This window comes from Aphelocoma coerulescens, chromosome 17 (assembly GCF_041296385.1).
Source record: "Aphelocoma coerulescens isolate FSJ_1873_10779 chromosome 17, UR_Acoe_1.0, whole genome shotgun sequence".
NCBI classification, from domain to species: domain Eukaryota; kingdom Metazoa; phylum Chordata; class Aves; order Passeriformes; family Corvidae; genus Aphelocoma; species Aphelocoma coerulescens.
In genome coordinates, this window is record NC_091030.1 from 6,944,651 (window position 1) to 6,958,532 (window position 13,882).

At 47.0% G+C, this 13,882-nt stretch overlaps 1 protein-coding gene across 1 annotated transcript in view; it reads right to left on the reverse strand.

Moving 5' to 3' along the window:
- Positions 1 to 290: 290 nt before the first annotated feature.
- Positions 291 to 13,882, reverse strand: part of DDX31 (DEAD-box helicase 31) — a 45,411-nt gene continuing 31,819 nt past the window's right edge. Inside the window, exons 19-20 of the mRNA XM_069032170.1 lie at positions 9,745 to 9,925; positions 291 to 2,442 (exon numbers count right to left, since the gene is read on the reverse strand). Coding sequence (XP_068888271.1) covers positions 2,292 to 2,442; positions 9,745 to 9,925 — 332 coding nt within the window. The 3' untranslated portion in view covers positions 291 to 2,291. The remainder of the gene's footprint in view (positions 2,443 to 9,744; positions 9,926 to 13,882) is intronic.

Here is a 13,882-nt window from a genome sequence, read left to right on the forward strand (position 1 = left end):
GGGTGAAGCCAGCTCAGAGCCAATCTGGAGCTGCCCAAGTGCAGAATTTGACTCCTGCCCATCCAGCCACAATTCAAACACATTTTGCTCATCAGCCTTCAAGCTTATTGGAAGCAAACTTGGCTTAACTTGAGGTGCATGTGCATTTCTTTTAACACTTTTCTTTCCTATTTAACAATCTCCTCGTCTCCCTTTCCCTGATCACCCAAGTAATCCAGCCCTATCTGCTAAAGATGGTGAAGCTGAAAGAAAAAGGCACTCTTATATTTTTTTTTTAAAAAATCACTTTATTCATCATAACCATTTGTACTGTTTCATGCCCAGTTAATGCAGGCAGCAATGAGATCTCCTGGTGTTTCTCACCTATGGCTGTTGCCCTTTATTGCCACTACCATGAATTTGCCAATAGTCCCTATTAATTCCTGCGTGACAGTCAGCCAGGTGAAGGTCATGTATTTTCCCCTCATGCACAAGATCATTCCCAAACTTACTCTCTGCATCACTCTGAGTCATTTTCATCCTCAGGGGTTTCTTTTCTGTTTAAGTTGACATTTGGCTTAAACCTGATTGCTCTTCCAAACAGTTCTCATAACAAAATCAGGTGGGCTTTGTTGTGATTTTATTTTCATCTAATAAATGCTTGTAACTTCATTCTCTCTGCAAAATCATGGTTAATTTGATACTGGAGCCTTTTTATAATCTTTCAGAAGTGTTCAAAGAAGTATTGCAGTGAAATCGGAGTGTTTGATAACTGGGAGGAAATAAAAATTCTGGTTCTCAAAAGTTACCTTCACTTCAGAAATTAAATACTTTGGGGCTGATTGCTTCTCTCCTACAAGCCTTTGTATGACTCACTACAGCCCAAAGTAGGTGCCCTCAATTCTGCATTTACAAGGCATCATTTTCATCTGTTTATACTCCTTTTTCAGTACTTTTTTTCCTTCTGACATCTGCAATTGCCACTATTTGAGCATTTTCTGCTTCTGCATTAAACATGCCTGGCTGAGGTCACGAGTGGGCTGCTCTTCCTCACCCCTTTCCTCGAGGAAGACACGTGCAGGTAGCAGGAAGTTGTGTTTTGGCAGGGTTTGTGCTGTTTTCACCTGTGCCCTGCTTCGTGCTTGTGTTCTAGGAGGGGGTGCAAGAAGCAGAGGGAGGAACATGGAGAGGGAGGTGGGTGCTCACCTGTAGGAACTGGGGGGGTTGGGAAATCTCCTGCAGGCTTTGGGGGCACTTTCCCACTCACAGGGGAGTTTGGGTTTCACTTCACACACTACAGTGAACAAGTGCCAGTCTCAGCACATTTGGGGACATCCAGTGTCCCAATTCTCTGATGGGAACGAGATGGATGGCAAGTGGGAAAAGCAAGAAGTGAAATCCATTAGCTCAAAATAGGCCCAGGCAAGGCAGAGAACCCCAAAAGGCTGGGTCACTACTGGCAAGTGTTGGCAAGAGCCTGCAAAGGCTTTAATGTTTGGAGAGGTGAGACATCTCATGCTCCCTCTGTGTTACATTATTTGGAATGACAACATGCTGCAGGCAAGGAGAAGTTTGGAGACTGCTGCATTGCACTCTGGCTCCTTCCCACAGTGACAACCTTTGTTCCCAAACTCAGGAGTTCTGTGCCCATGAGCTTTGCCCCAAAGTGACCGTGTGTCAGCACACTGAAGAGCTCTCCACAATCCTGCCACTGGCATCACTGCAGGTGGCAATTCTGCCTAACAGTGACCAGGGACAGACCTTGCCCCAGTGCACAGAGGACAGGAGAGGAGGTGGCAGCAATGTGGCTTCATTACCTGAGACAAGAGCAGAAGTGCTCCCTTTACAGTGACAGGGGACAGGGCAGCCTCCCCTCTCCATTGTGCTCCTGGGACACCTCTCCTGCCACGTTTACCTGGTTGGAAACAGCAAGTGAAGTGATTGTGGAGTGCTCCTTAAACAGAAAAGCACCTCCTGCCTGCTCACTCTTGCCTCACTTTTATGTTGCACACACATCACATTCCTCTGAAAATCATATTTAACCTTTTTTTATTTTTCTTGCTAAAAAGCCACCTTAGGAGCACGGCGCATCTTCAGGAGGCCACACTGGATTGCAGCAGTGCCAACAGGACACGCCTAGATTCCATTCCATTTGGACCTATCCAATGAAGGGGAGGAGGCCAAGATGCCCAGGATCCCTCCCACATTTGCCTGATAAATTGAAGCACTCCTCAGTTGATTTGGCAGGTCACCCTGACCCCCGGCTGAGGCACTCAAGCAGCTTTTGCAGCCGATGACTGGAAGGCCCTGGCTTATGTTGGAATCTGCTGGTTGCCAGCTTTTCTCTGCTTTTTCCTCTTCTTCTTGACCTTGGCTCCAGCGGTGTCCATCCCACTGGAATATTCAGAGCGCAGGATCTCAGCGAGGCGGCGTTTGCCGTGGGTCTTCTTGAGCAGCTCAGACCTGGGCAGAGGGAAGAGCAGAGGAATTAAGATCCCCCTCCTCCTGCTGGGTGGGTTCCTGCAACACCACTGACAGTCGTGCATTAGAGAAGGAGCAGCTCCCTTTCCTTGAGGCTTGATTTGAAATTCTGTCTCATGCAAAATTAGGTATTGTTGTGACAGGTTTTCACAAAGGTGGCAAAATATCATGGCGTTTTTAAAAGCAAGCCTTTGTTCTGTACAAATGCTCTTGCAGGGGTGGTGGGGAGAAGGAGGGAAGCTTGTGTGCCTGAAGGCTGATGAATGAGGTGACACAGCACTTTGAAAATAAAATAATAATAATAATAATAATAATAATAATAATAATAATAAAAAACAACCTAACAGCCTGATGACATTAAACAATAGAAACATTTTATAACCAGAGCTCAAATCCAGAGCTTGAAAACACAACCCCCTCCCAAACAAACCAGGGAAAATATTAGAATGTCATGAGTCTAAACCCAACAGATCTTTTCTTGCCGTGTCCTGCAGCCATCACATGCACCTCACAGCCTCCCTCTCCAGAGACTGGCTTTTGCAAGGGTAGCTGCATTTTGCCTGGCCACCAAACTCCAACATGGATGTCCCTGTAGCCCTAAACTGCCAGCTATAAATATAAAAACTCACTCAGCATTTTTCCACCACAAGTTCTGCCACCGTCCTGCTCTATAACCTTGGGCAAAGCTCACCCTCAGTTATTTAAAATGCAATCTCTTGGGTGCAGGACCAGTCATTCCATACCTCATTCCCATGGTCCTGGGCACAACAGGGTGTCCACAGCTACTGGTGTTGGCATGTCCCACCCTCCTCTTTATCATCACAGAGTCACAGACTGGTTTGGGTTGGAAGGGACCCTAAAGATCATCTTGTTCCTTTCACTAGACCAGGTCCAACCTGAGCCCTTCCAGCCTGGCCTTGAACACCTCCAGAGTGCCCCTCTCTGAGCAAGTTCTAGTAAGGACCTGTAACAGATCTCAAGTATTTCCAGAAAACCAGAACAGAAATCTGTCTGTCCTTCTGCACATGAGGGAACTGAACAGCAGCCCCACAGCCACGCCAGCGGGCTTTGGTGGTAACACAGGGACTCAGCAGTCCTAGAGGTGACACCTTACAGCACTGCCTCAAAGTCCCTTCAGGTGTCCAAACCCACGCTGGGGATGATAGAGAAGGAAGAATTTTTGGCTGCAGCAATGGATCAACGCATTCAACAGGCCAAACACACAGGGAAGACAAGGGAAGTGAACTCTTGGCTGCCTGGGGTATTTGCTTGCTCCCTTCCCACAGCTTGTGCAGGTGTAGCCTCTGCTCAGCCCCCTCCACCAGTGGGTAAAGTTCCTATTTGACACTTTGATTGTTGTCTCCAAGCATTTACTACAGTAATTCCTGGGTTTCCAAGCAACAGACCAGTTTACTTAACAACAGGGAACTATCTGCTGCAAAAGGACAAGGAATCCACCAGTAGCTGCAGCTCAGCAGGGAGGCTGTCCAACACTTTATTATCAATCAGGTGAAATCGCTGCCCAATTAGTAAATCAATACTTCCTGCTGAGGTGATCAGCTGTACACTGGAAAGCAGGGATGCAGGGAAAAGGGAGCTTTCTCCCTCTAACCCGGGGCCACAAAAATCAATGGAGTTGTGCTGTGGAACCTGTGCTCATCACGGACAGAAGAAAAACAGCTGTCAAGGCCCCGTTTAACTACGAGATGGAAGAGCTACAGGCAACAGCACCAGCACCAGCCTGCAGTGACAGCACACCAGGACAGTGCACCAGCTCAGGAGCCCTGATTTCTGCTGTAAAGCTGTGAATTCCCCTCTCTGCTCAATTGGTGACAGTCTCTGGGGCTCTGCCAGAGCAGCAAGATAACCACAGGGCACCTTTCCTCCCCAACATTATGAGACAAAGCCCAGGAGAACCAGCAAGGCCTTAGCATTCATCCCCTGAGCATCCTTGGGCAAGGTATTTCATCTCTTTGGCCTCCATGTCCATTCTCCCAGCTCCCTGTGTTTTCCCTGTTGCTGAGGGCTGCTGGGATGTTAATTTAAGGGAGCTGTGTGGCGATACTGTGGCAAAAAGCTTCACAGAAAGGCTGTAAATGTAAGATTGCATTTGCAACACAGACAGAACCCATGTTCCCATCACTGGAAAAACACATGGATTATCAGCATCTCTTGCTGTGATCTCATGTCTAGGTATCACGGTATATTGAGACAGAGGAAGGAACAAAAGACTCAGGTTTAGAGCTGCCTGTGCACATCTGTAATTAAGCTGCAACCTCACTAAAGCTGGTACCAAGACCATCAGCAGAGAGACAGTAAGGAAACAGAGGAACTGTCTGTCCCCAGATGACTTTGTTATCTCCTGAAAGGCTGGAAAAGACCAGGCCAAAGTTTTGAAGGCAAAAAAAAAAAATCTATTCTTCTCCAGAAAACTGGAATTATTTTATTCACTGTTTAAACATGAGAATCTTGGGAATCTTGCTAAATACATCACTGAGTGAGGAAAAGGCAGGAGAGGAACATCTGGAAGAAAAAGTGTCCAGTGAAAGAAAGAGTAAAATCCTTCTTTCCTCTACTTCAGTTCCCTTCTACACCCACCTACAGAGCTATTCCCAGCATGCTGCTCCTCTTCCCCACTCGGGAGCCACAGTGATCTTAGGGATGCTGGTGCTGCCCAACCCATCTCTGAGGAAATCTGGAAGGTTTGGAACTGGTCTCCTTCTCCTGGGTCTTGTGGCCCTTTGACTCTCAAGTCTGCTTTGCTCAAGGGTTCCTTGGGTATTGTTTGCTGGCTCAGAAGCTGCCTCTGCTCATCTTTTCACCTCAGTGGTGAGTGAGCTTGTTCTTAGAGGTGTCTCTCAACCTGGTTGGCATCACTGCCTGCTCCTTTGTCTTGCTGTGTGAGATGCTGCTGCAATGCAGTGCCCAGGTGTAGTGACCTTTAACCACCTCAGAGCAACCAAAGGCTCCCAAACTGCTCCAGCTGAGGAAGAAGGAGGATGAAGTTCTGACGCACAGTCCTAGAACTCATGGTGTGTCTTGGAGGAGACCCGAGGAGGCTGTTCCATTTATCAGAAAACATTTCAACGTGGATTGCACCATCAATCTGCCTGACAGCATCTCCAACAGCTCCTTGACACTGTGCCAGCAGCAGAGCTGGGTTACCTCTGGGCCAAGGCTGCTGCAACACCTGCTTTTCCTACTCACAGCGTTGGATGAACCATCTGCAGCCAATGCAACCCTGTTTGGGTTGGTTTTGCTGCTGTTGTTTTTGCAGTGGGGGCAAGAAATCCATCAGCAATCCTACCCTGCTCTCGACAGGTCAACAGATGGCCCAGGTCCTCTGTTCCCAGCTGATGCAGACGCTTGAGAAGATTGAGGAAAATTATTACCCAGCCAGAATGAGCACCAAGCCTGTTCCAGAACACTCAGGGCAGGGTGGTCTCCACACTGGGACGTGCTGAACTGCAAAGCCCACCTTGCCCTACTGAAGTCAAATGCATTTCAGCTACACAGAAATCCCAGTCCCACTTTCACTGCCATGAACTTTCATGCCTTGGTCTTCACCCTATGGAAAAAGGACAAAAGCAGCACTGGGAGGTTGGGAACCTCCCAGGTCTTGCTTCTGTCAGGCCCTTTCCCAGCTACAGGACAGAATATACTTCAGTTAGAGAGAGAGATGACAATTTTTGGTTTTCCAGCTCTTTGTGCAGAGCTGTTAACTTGCTCAGAGATGGAGCAAAGGCTCTGTGCTGCAGCCACAGTGGAACAGGACAGTAACAAAGGGCATTGCTGTATGCAGGAAACAATCAGAGGATTTCACAACTATAAAACTTTAATTTCATCAGAGGACTTTTTTTACAGCATCATGATGTGGTAACCAGGTCTCACCTGTGTCCCTAGACTGCCTTAAGGAAGAGTGATGGTGATGTTTCCTTTCACAGCAGCCATGTCTCTAATTTGTGGCTTCATCTGCCCATGGATACATGCTCTTACCTGAGCTCCAGTTTGGCTTTCTAGAGCAGACTGCCCAAACCAAGTGAAATGCCCAGTGGGCAGAATTCCAAACTTGCATTTTGACTGATTCAGTGATATCAGGAAAGCTCTAAATGTGCACATGAAACTGGCAGGCAAAGTGCTTCTAATGATGAGACAATTTCTGTGCAGGGAGGCCCAGCTGCAGCCCTGAGTCACAAGCCCTGTATTAGTCTTTTCAAAACTGTCCATCCCAAGATGTTCAAAAGTGGAACTGAGGATGTGAGGTGGGAGAGAAGGTAAAAGGCTACAAGTTTTCACCCATAGGAGACTGCTGCCCTGGCCATGTGGAGGACACAGGGCTACAAGGTCCATTTCCCAGGAGTTGTGTGATTCTATCTGACCATGCTGAAGAATGAATTAACACAGTGATCTTGCAGCCAGAGCCTTCAGGCCATGCCCATCCTCACATCAGAGCAATGGCACTGTGATAATGATGTACAGCAGTGCTCTCAAACAGAAGCACCCTGGACACCTCTTCCTGATCCCGTTTTAGTTAAGGGCTGGACTTAAACTCTGAAGCACGAGGGGGTTTTCACCTTTGTTTTTGTATCACTTTTTGCATATGCTGTAGCAATTCTTGATACTCACAAGTAAATTCAATCTTTCTGAGCATTTCTTGCATCTGAGATTCCTGTAGCAACTTGTTCCACAGAATCAGCTGAACTAAAGATTCATCTCTTTCTTTGTAATGGCTTGAACTCACAAAAAAGCCAAATTAAGTTGTGACTCCTCCCTGCAGTGAAACCCTTTGGGGGCACACACTGACCTTCCTGAGTTCAAAAGGAAAGCAGTCCCTCAGTTGCCACAGATTCCCATGAAAGCCCACTGATCCAGAATGCAAAGGACTGAGCAGCACAGGGATGCATGGTGGAATGGCAGTGGGTCTTTGGCATCTGCATTGTGAAGGAGTCAAAAGACAAGTCTATCTGGCCTGTCAGCCACTTCCTCGGCGTGCTGCGACTCCACAGTGAACCAAGGACAGCTAATCCCTCAATGGAAGTGGGATCAGCTTCCTTGCCTCTACCCTGCAGTCAAAGCATGAGCCCAGACACTTACTAAGCTGCTGTACTGTAATTCAATATGCAGTATCTGGTTCTTGTGCTCATCTCCCACCTAAACACAGCATTGCAACTTTCAAAAAACATCGCGAGCAATTATGTTCCCATCTTCAAGATTGGGTTTTGCAAGATCCACTACAGCTAAGGGGACAGCTGGTTTGCACAAAGACCTCTGAAAAACACATGGAAGCTTCCATGGGCATTGAGGAGAGGGCTGCTCCCACTTTTCAGCACTGAAACATCACCCACCTGGCTGCTCCCTCTCACTGTCTCACCTTCCCCAAGCAGGCTCTCCGAGGAGGCGCGAAGCACAAAAGGAGACTTCAAAAGAAATGAAAAGTTTTCTTTGTCCTCTTAAGGAAACATTTAATGATTGCCTTTACCCCACTTTCAACCTGGAGTGCCTGCTCTTTATTCTCTAGGCAGGTGCTGAGAGATGAGGCTTTAGTGAGCAGCCTGATTAAAAACCAGTATCGGATGTTGGGAGACAATGTGTAATACGACAACCAACACTCACAGCATCATGTGAGAAATATAATTTAAATGATTGCTCTGTGGCTGTGCTGTTATAATTTCAAGCCTTGCATTTTACAATTAGAAACCATTTGTCTTGTAAATGGCAGGCTAAGTTTTGCTTTCTGCTTTGTCAGTGTGAAATCAAAAGCAATTCTCTAAGTTAATAGAACTACCTTGGATTTATGCAAGTGCAGACTGAATTTGAATCTATATTCACTTTCTCTAAACTATCCTATAAATACTAATATACCCTCTCTATTTATTTATTTTTTTTAAGCACACACAGAAAGCTGATTAGAAGCAAGTTTCACGGGCAGGAACAATTGTTGCACATCACAACTTTGGCTATTTTTTGCAGAGTTTTAACTTTCCAGATGCTCCCGGATTTGAAATCTGGAGCCTGAGCTGTGACTGAGCTGTGCAAAGTCTGCCCACTTTCCCTGAGCTGCAATTCTATGATCCACGTGCAAATGAGCTCTCAAATCACTCTCAGACCATTTGTTCCAACACCTCCACATTCCCCAACCCGACAAGTCCTGCGTGTAAATACCTACTGTATCCTGAGCTTGTCTGTGCTATAATGGGATGAAGACTTGGGGAGGAGGAACCCCTGTCTAAAAGAGGTTTGTAACAAGGGAAAAAGTAGCTCTAACAGAGTAGCAACATCACAGGAACAGAGAGAGGCATTGTTACAGGCCAAGTAATCCTGTGACACGCTACTGTCAGTCATAGCTTGACACCCTGCTGGGCCAGCAAGACATCAAAGCCCACCCCATACCATCTTACATGCTCTTTATCAGCTAATCAGGCTATTCTTCCCGAAATAAAGCTCCGTTAAATCCCCTGCTCACAGGGGCATTCCCATCCTGTTGCCCATCTGCTGAGGAGGGTCAGCTGGAGCAGGAGGCAGAGCAGTGGCCTGTCCCTGGTGGCTTCTGAAAGCAGGACAATGCAGGCTCCAACTTTTTATTTTAAAATCCCTTCCCCTTGCATTTTTTCTTTTCACAGGATAGGTACATGTGCAAGAGAAGTGCCCAGCCCTGGAACAATTATGTGGATTAGTGCTTTAATTGCATGGCTAAGGTTTGCTAACGGAGTTTGTAGCAACAATTGCATGGAAAGAGTCACAATTGCTGCTGATAATGGAAAAAGATTTTCCTCCTTTGAATTATTGCAGTGATTTTACTGCAAGCCAGAGGTTTAGATCCTGCCATTGCACCAGGGAAGACAGCTTGTCCTGATCCCAAAAGAGAGGATTATCTGTCCTGTGGAACCAACTCAGAGGAGCCAGGATCAGATGTACTGAGCACCTTCAGCTCTCTTGCAAGCACAGAAGAGGGTTCAGGGCTCCTCCAGTAGCACTGGGGAGTCTCCAATTCCTTACACAGAACAGGAGTACCCAGAACAGCCCCGTGCATACACCAGAGGGAACAGAGCTGCAACTCTGGGTTTGCTGCAGACTCTTCCTGGGAAAGATCCCACAGGATTTTTCAGAAATGCTTTTGCCAGAACTACTCACACCTACAGGTTTGCAGAAGGATCATTTCTACCATCAGATCTGCCCTTTGATTTACACTCGATTCCTGGAGCAAGCACAACCACCCTGAGGAGCAAAGCACAGCCCAGCGTGTCACCCGGTGCTCCTTGGCTCAGGAACATCAGCCTGACCTACCTTTTTGGTCCTGGTTTGGTTTTCTTCTTTGAGCCTGCAGTTGGAAGAGCAGTCAGGTTCTGTGGGGCATCTCTCAGCCCAAAGCTCTTGGCCACGTGACCCAGGTGAAGAGATTTGATGTGGAAGATGTGCTTGAGGTTCCTGGGATAGGCGGTATAGGCACAAAGGAAAGACTGCAGTGCTGAGGGGAAGAAAAAAACCCCAGTGAATTCCCTTTGCTGCTGCATTTTTATATATATATATACACACTTAAAGATTCAGCTGTTCCAGCTGAAAGGACACTGGTCTGGTCCTTTGGGACACCTTCTGGTCAGCAGCTGGCAGAAGAGGTTGGCATGTTAAAAATCTGTGAAGGTTGCATAGTACTAGTACAATCCCAAAAGGGGAAGGTAGGTGCTGGGGAGGTGTCAGGAACTGAAACAAAGCTCCACTGAATTGCACTGGGGCTGCCTCCTGCAAGGATACCCCTTTGGCCACAAAAGGTGATGTTTGTAGCACATCTCTCAAGAGTCATTGAGTGGCAGCAGATAAGAGGAGAGAGGGAACAGAGATGCAGGGACAAAGAAAGAGAAGCATGGAGATGGCATAGGAAGACTCCTCTGATATCAGAGTCCCAGTAGTCCATGCATTTTTCACCAGTTACCAGCTAGTCCCTTATAAATATCTGAGAGCCGGATGGATTTCCTGACTCATCAGCACACTGAGAGCAGAGCTCACCTTCTCAAAAGGGAAAAATAATAGAACTGTGTGCAAATTTCCCTTCCCATCTTTATATTCCTGTAATGCCCTTCCCTCAGGGCTCATTGCTCTAAAGACAATCATCCACTAATATGAGCACTACCTCTGCTCCTCCCCGTCCCCGGAACATTAACTACACCCGGGCTGTCCCCAGCTCTGGGAATACAGGGACTTCCAGCAAGGAAACTCGACAGCTCAGAAAATGCCTCCCTTCAATCCCCTGCTGCTCCTCTGCTTGCTAAACCTCCTGTGTCCCCCCAGCCCTCACTCCAAACCACCACCTGCATCTTCCTCTCCCTCTCCTTCCCGACAGCAGCATGCTCTAAACTCTCACCTCTCCTGCCCTTGCCTGTTGAGCCACCAGACCAGCAAGTTTGCCCACAGCTTATGTCTAATCTCTTGGCAGCAGCCGGAGATTGGAGTTTATGAACAGTAATAAAAATGTCATTTTAGCAGATCAGCTCCTGGAAGGACCCAGGGAATCCATCAAAGCTCTGTTTACTGAGCAAAGCGAACTCCTTTTCCCAATCGATGAGAAGAAGAGATTGAGTTTTTTGCACCTTCTTCCCAATTTCACAATGCTGCTCTTTTAGAGGCTTCTGAGCACCCAGAGACCTGTGTTTTCCCAAAAAAGAGAATGCTAAATTCCAAATGCTGTCTTGGTGTCTCGTCTGAAGGCCATCCTTCTGAGGGCTTATAAACCAGCTCAAATGCTCTCAAAAACCCTGTTCTGCTGCTTTTTTTTTTCATAAAGTTATTGGTCAAATTCACCTATGAGAAGATGTAACTCTTCAAAGGGAACAATAAGAACTTGCTCCCGCTTTGAATTCAGTCCCATTGGAGCTAATATAGCTGCCTGTCTCACAACATTTGAAATGGCTGATACTAAAGATCCCCTTATTATGAAGGCTGAGCTCACCTCCCACAGCCATGCAGAGAGGAAAAGCTGCTGGTACCAACTCCCCAGATCAGAGTTAGAGAATCAAAGTGTCAAAGGCTCCCCTTTTCCCAAAGTCCTGACAGACATCTGTATTGGCTACAGCTTTGAGTCAGAGCACACAGAACCAGGCAGAGCTGCAAGGCACTCACCCAGAGCTGAACTGAGAGCCTGGCTGGACCTGCAGGTCAAAATCCCAGCCCAGGAAACTGCCTCACCTCCAAGCAGCTCAGAGCTTCATTACAGCACCCACAAGACTGAAATTAAGACCTTTGTGGATGAGATTCTTTTTTAAATCTTTACTATCAGCTCTTTAGACCTCTCAGTGTTGCCAGAGCCATGTTTTCTGGCTTTTATGTGCAATTAGAGTGGCCAGATACTGAAAGCTTTATTGTTTTTTGTTTTTTTTTTTAAAGTTGAAATTCTTTTATGATTTTGTGATCAAAGAGACAGAGCTTTAGGAAAACAAGACTGGTAACAGTGCTGGTCAGGCCATAATTCAAGTAAAGGGTTCCTCATCTTGATGCCACAGAACAAACTGCCCGAGCTGTTCAGAGTTTTTGCCACACCAACACAAGTCTAAGGTAACATGTACTGGCTTGGAGTGGGATTTGGACTTGTGCTCATGTAAGACAGAGGATTTAGACTGGTCCTTTGCACTTGTGCCTCCCCATTTTTCTACAGGAAATATAAGTGTGGAAAATCAAAGGAGAAAAGAAAACACCTGGTGTGCTATACATAAATGGGGGTTAGATGGGTTGGTTTGTTGTTATTTTAAAGGGGATGAGAGGGTAATGAGATATGAAAGGGAGACAGGTGACATAACCTGTTCACCAGGCTCTCAGCTGGCAGCCAGCCCCCAGCACTGGCCCCAGGGCACGGTCTCAGCAGGGCTGGATAAACTGGGAGGCACTTTGCCAGAGCAGGTGGGAGCAGCAGGGAGGGATGCACCAAAACCACCATGGACACCAGCACTGTGCCACAGCACTGGGCTCCTGTGACTCTGCTGTCCCTCTCCACACATGGGTGCTGAGGACAGAAAGGAGGAGGCAAAATGCTCAACTGCTGTAAAACTGGGTAACCAGGAGGAGAAAAGCAAGGTTTGCTTCCTTATCCTTTCTGTAACCCCAAGGGCAAAAAGGATCAGTCTCCTGAGCTCTTTCTGGCCCCACAGCTCCGAAATGAAGCACCCATGCAAGCCTTGGGGTGAGCATCCTCCACTTCCCAAAAGGGGCTCCACTCTTGATGAGGTTCATCCTTCAGGTAGCAGGGCCCAGCCAGACCCCTCCTCCCACCCATCTCACTGCTGATCAGTCAATCAAGTTTGAAGGGCAGCACCTTCCCTGAACCATTTGATTTGAGTCTGAAAAACATGGGACCCAGAGCCAGAAGGGGAGAGCGGGCAGGGAGCCACTCGCCTTTTGAAAGCAGGCTGCAGTGCAAACACTGCTTATTAACATTGACTAGGTCAGAAAATGGGGAAAAACAGAAAAAGAGAGAGAAACAAATGCATCTCTGGCACAGTTTCCAATTGATTGTCTGCCATGAAAGCAAAAGCCAGCTGCCATGTTAATTATTCATGATGCCTGGCTCAGAGGGGAGGAAGAGGGGCTTATGGAAGCCACTCAGCAATGGAAAATTTGCATACGTAGATAGCAGAGTTGGAAAAAGAGGTGGAGTGCTCCTGTACAAGATAAATGGGATGCACAACATTTCAGCATTTCCTGATGTATTTTCTGTGGCTAAAGAAGTTATTCATGCTCATGAGGTCAGCAACAAGTGTGGGTGGGGTGGGCGTGTGCACACTGACACTGAGTGGAGAGGAACCACAGAGGTTTTTTAGGTGGGACCAGAGTCACTCACTGGTTGTCCCTGTCACAGGCATTTCAGGTTAGAAGTTTGCATGGGGTACAAGAAATCCCAAGGGAACAACAAGAAGCTCATCCATGCAGAATGAAGGATTATGATCATGGTAAGTCACATGTATTAAGACTGTAAATGGATTTAAAAGAGCAGCTATAAGAGTAATTACACCATACATCCGAAAATGGGTGCAAGCTGCTTGTGTAGCAAGTCCAACACTTTCACTGCATGAGGAACGTGTTTGAAAGCCCCAAAGAACTGAAATCAGCACTGCAACTGCTGGAGGTGGGGTGAGATTTCAGCCTCGGGACGTGCAGTAGCAGGGGGGGAGAGCAAAGAGTGAAACAGCAGAATTTCAAATACCTTGCCCCTCAATACAGCCATACATCATGAAAAGCATGCAGAATAATTTGGGGTAAGCAGGCAGTCACAAGAGGTGCTCTGGTTGCTCTGCTGTGTCATCAGCTAAAAAGTGAGTACAGCACTGAGAAAAAACAGCACCCTTTGACTTCCTGAACAACCACTTCTCAAGATTCCAAATAATTTTCATGCTGAACTTAACTTTTATCTTGAGAACAGCCTTCCCTTCTCCAGTTTCTC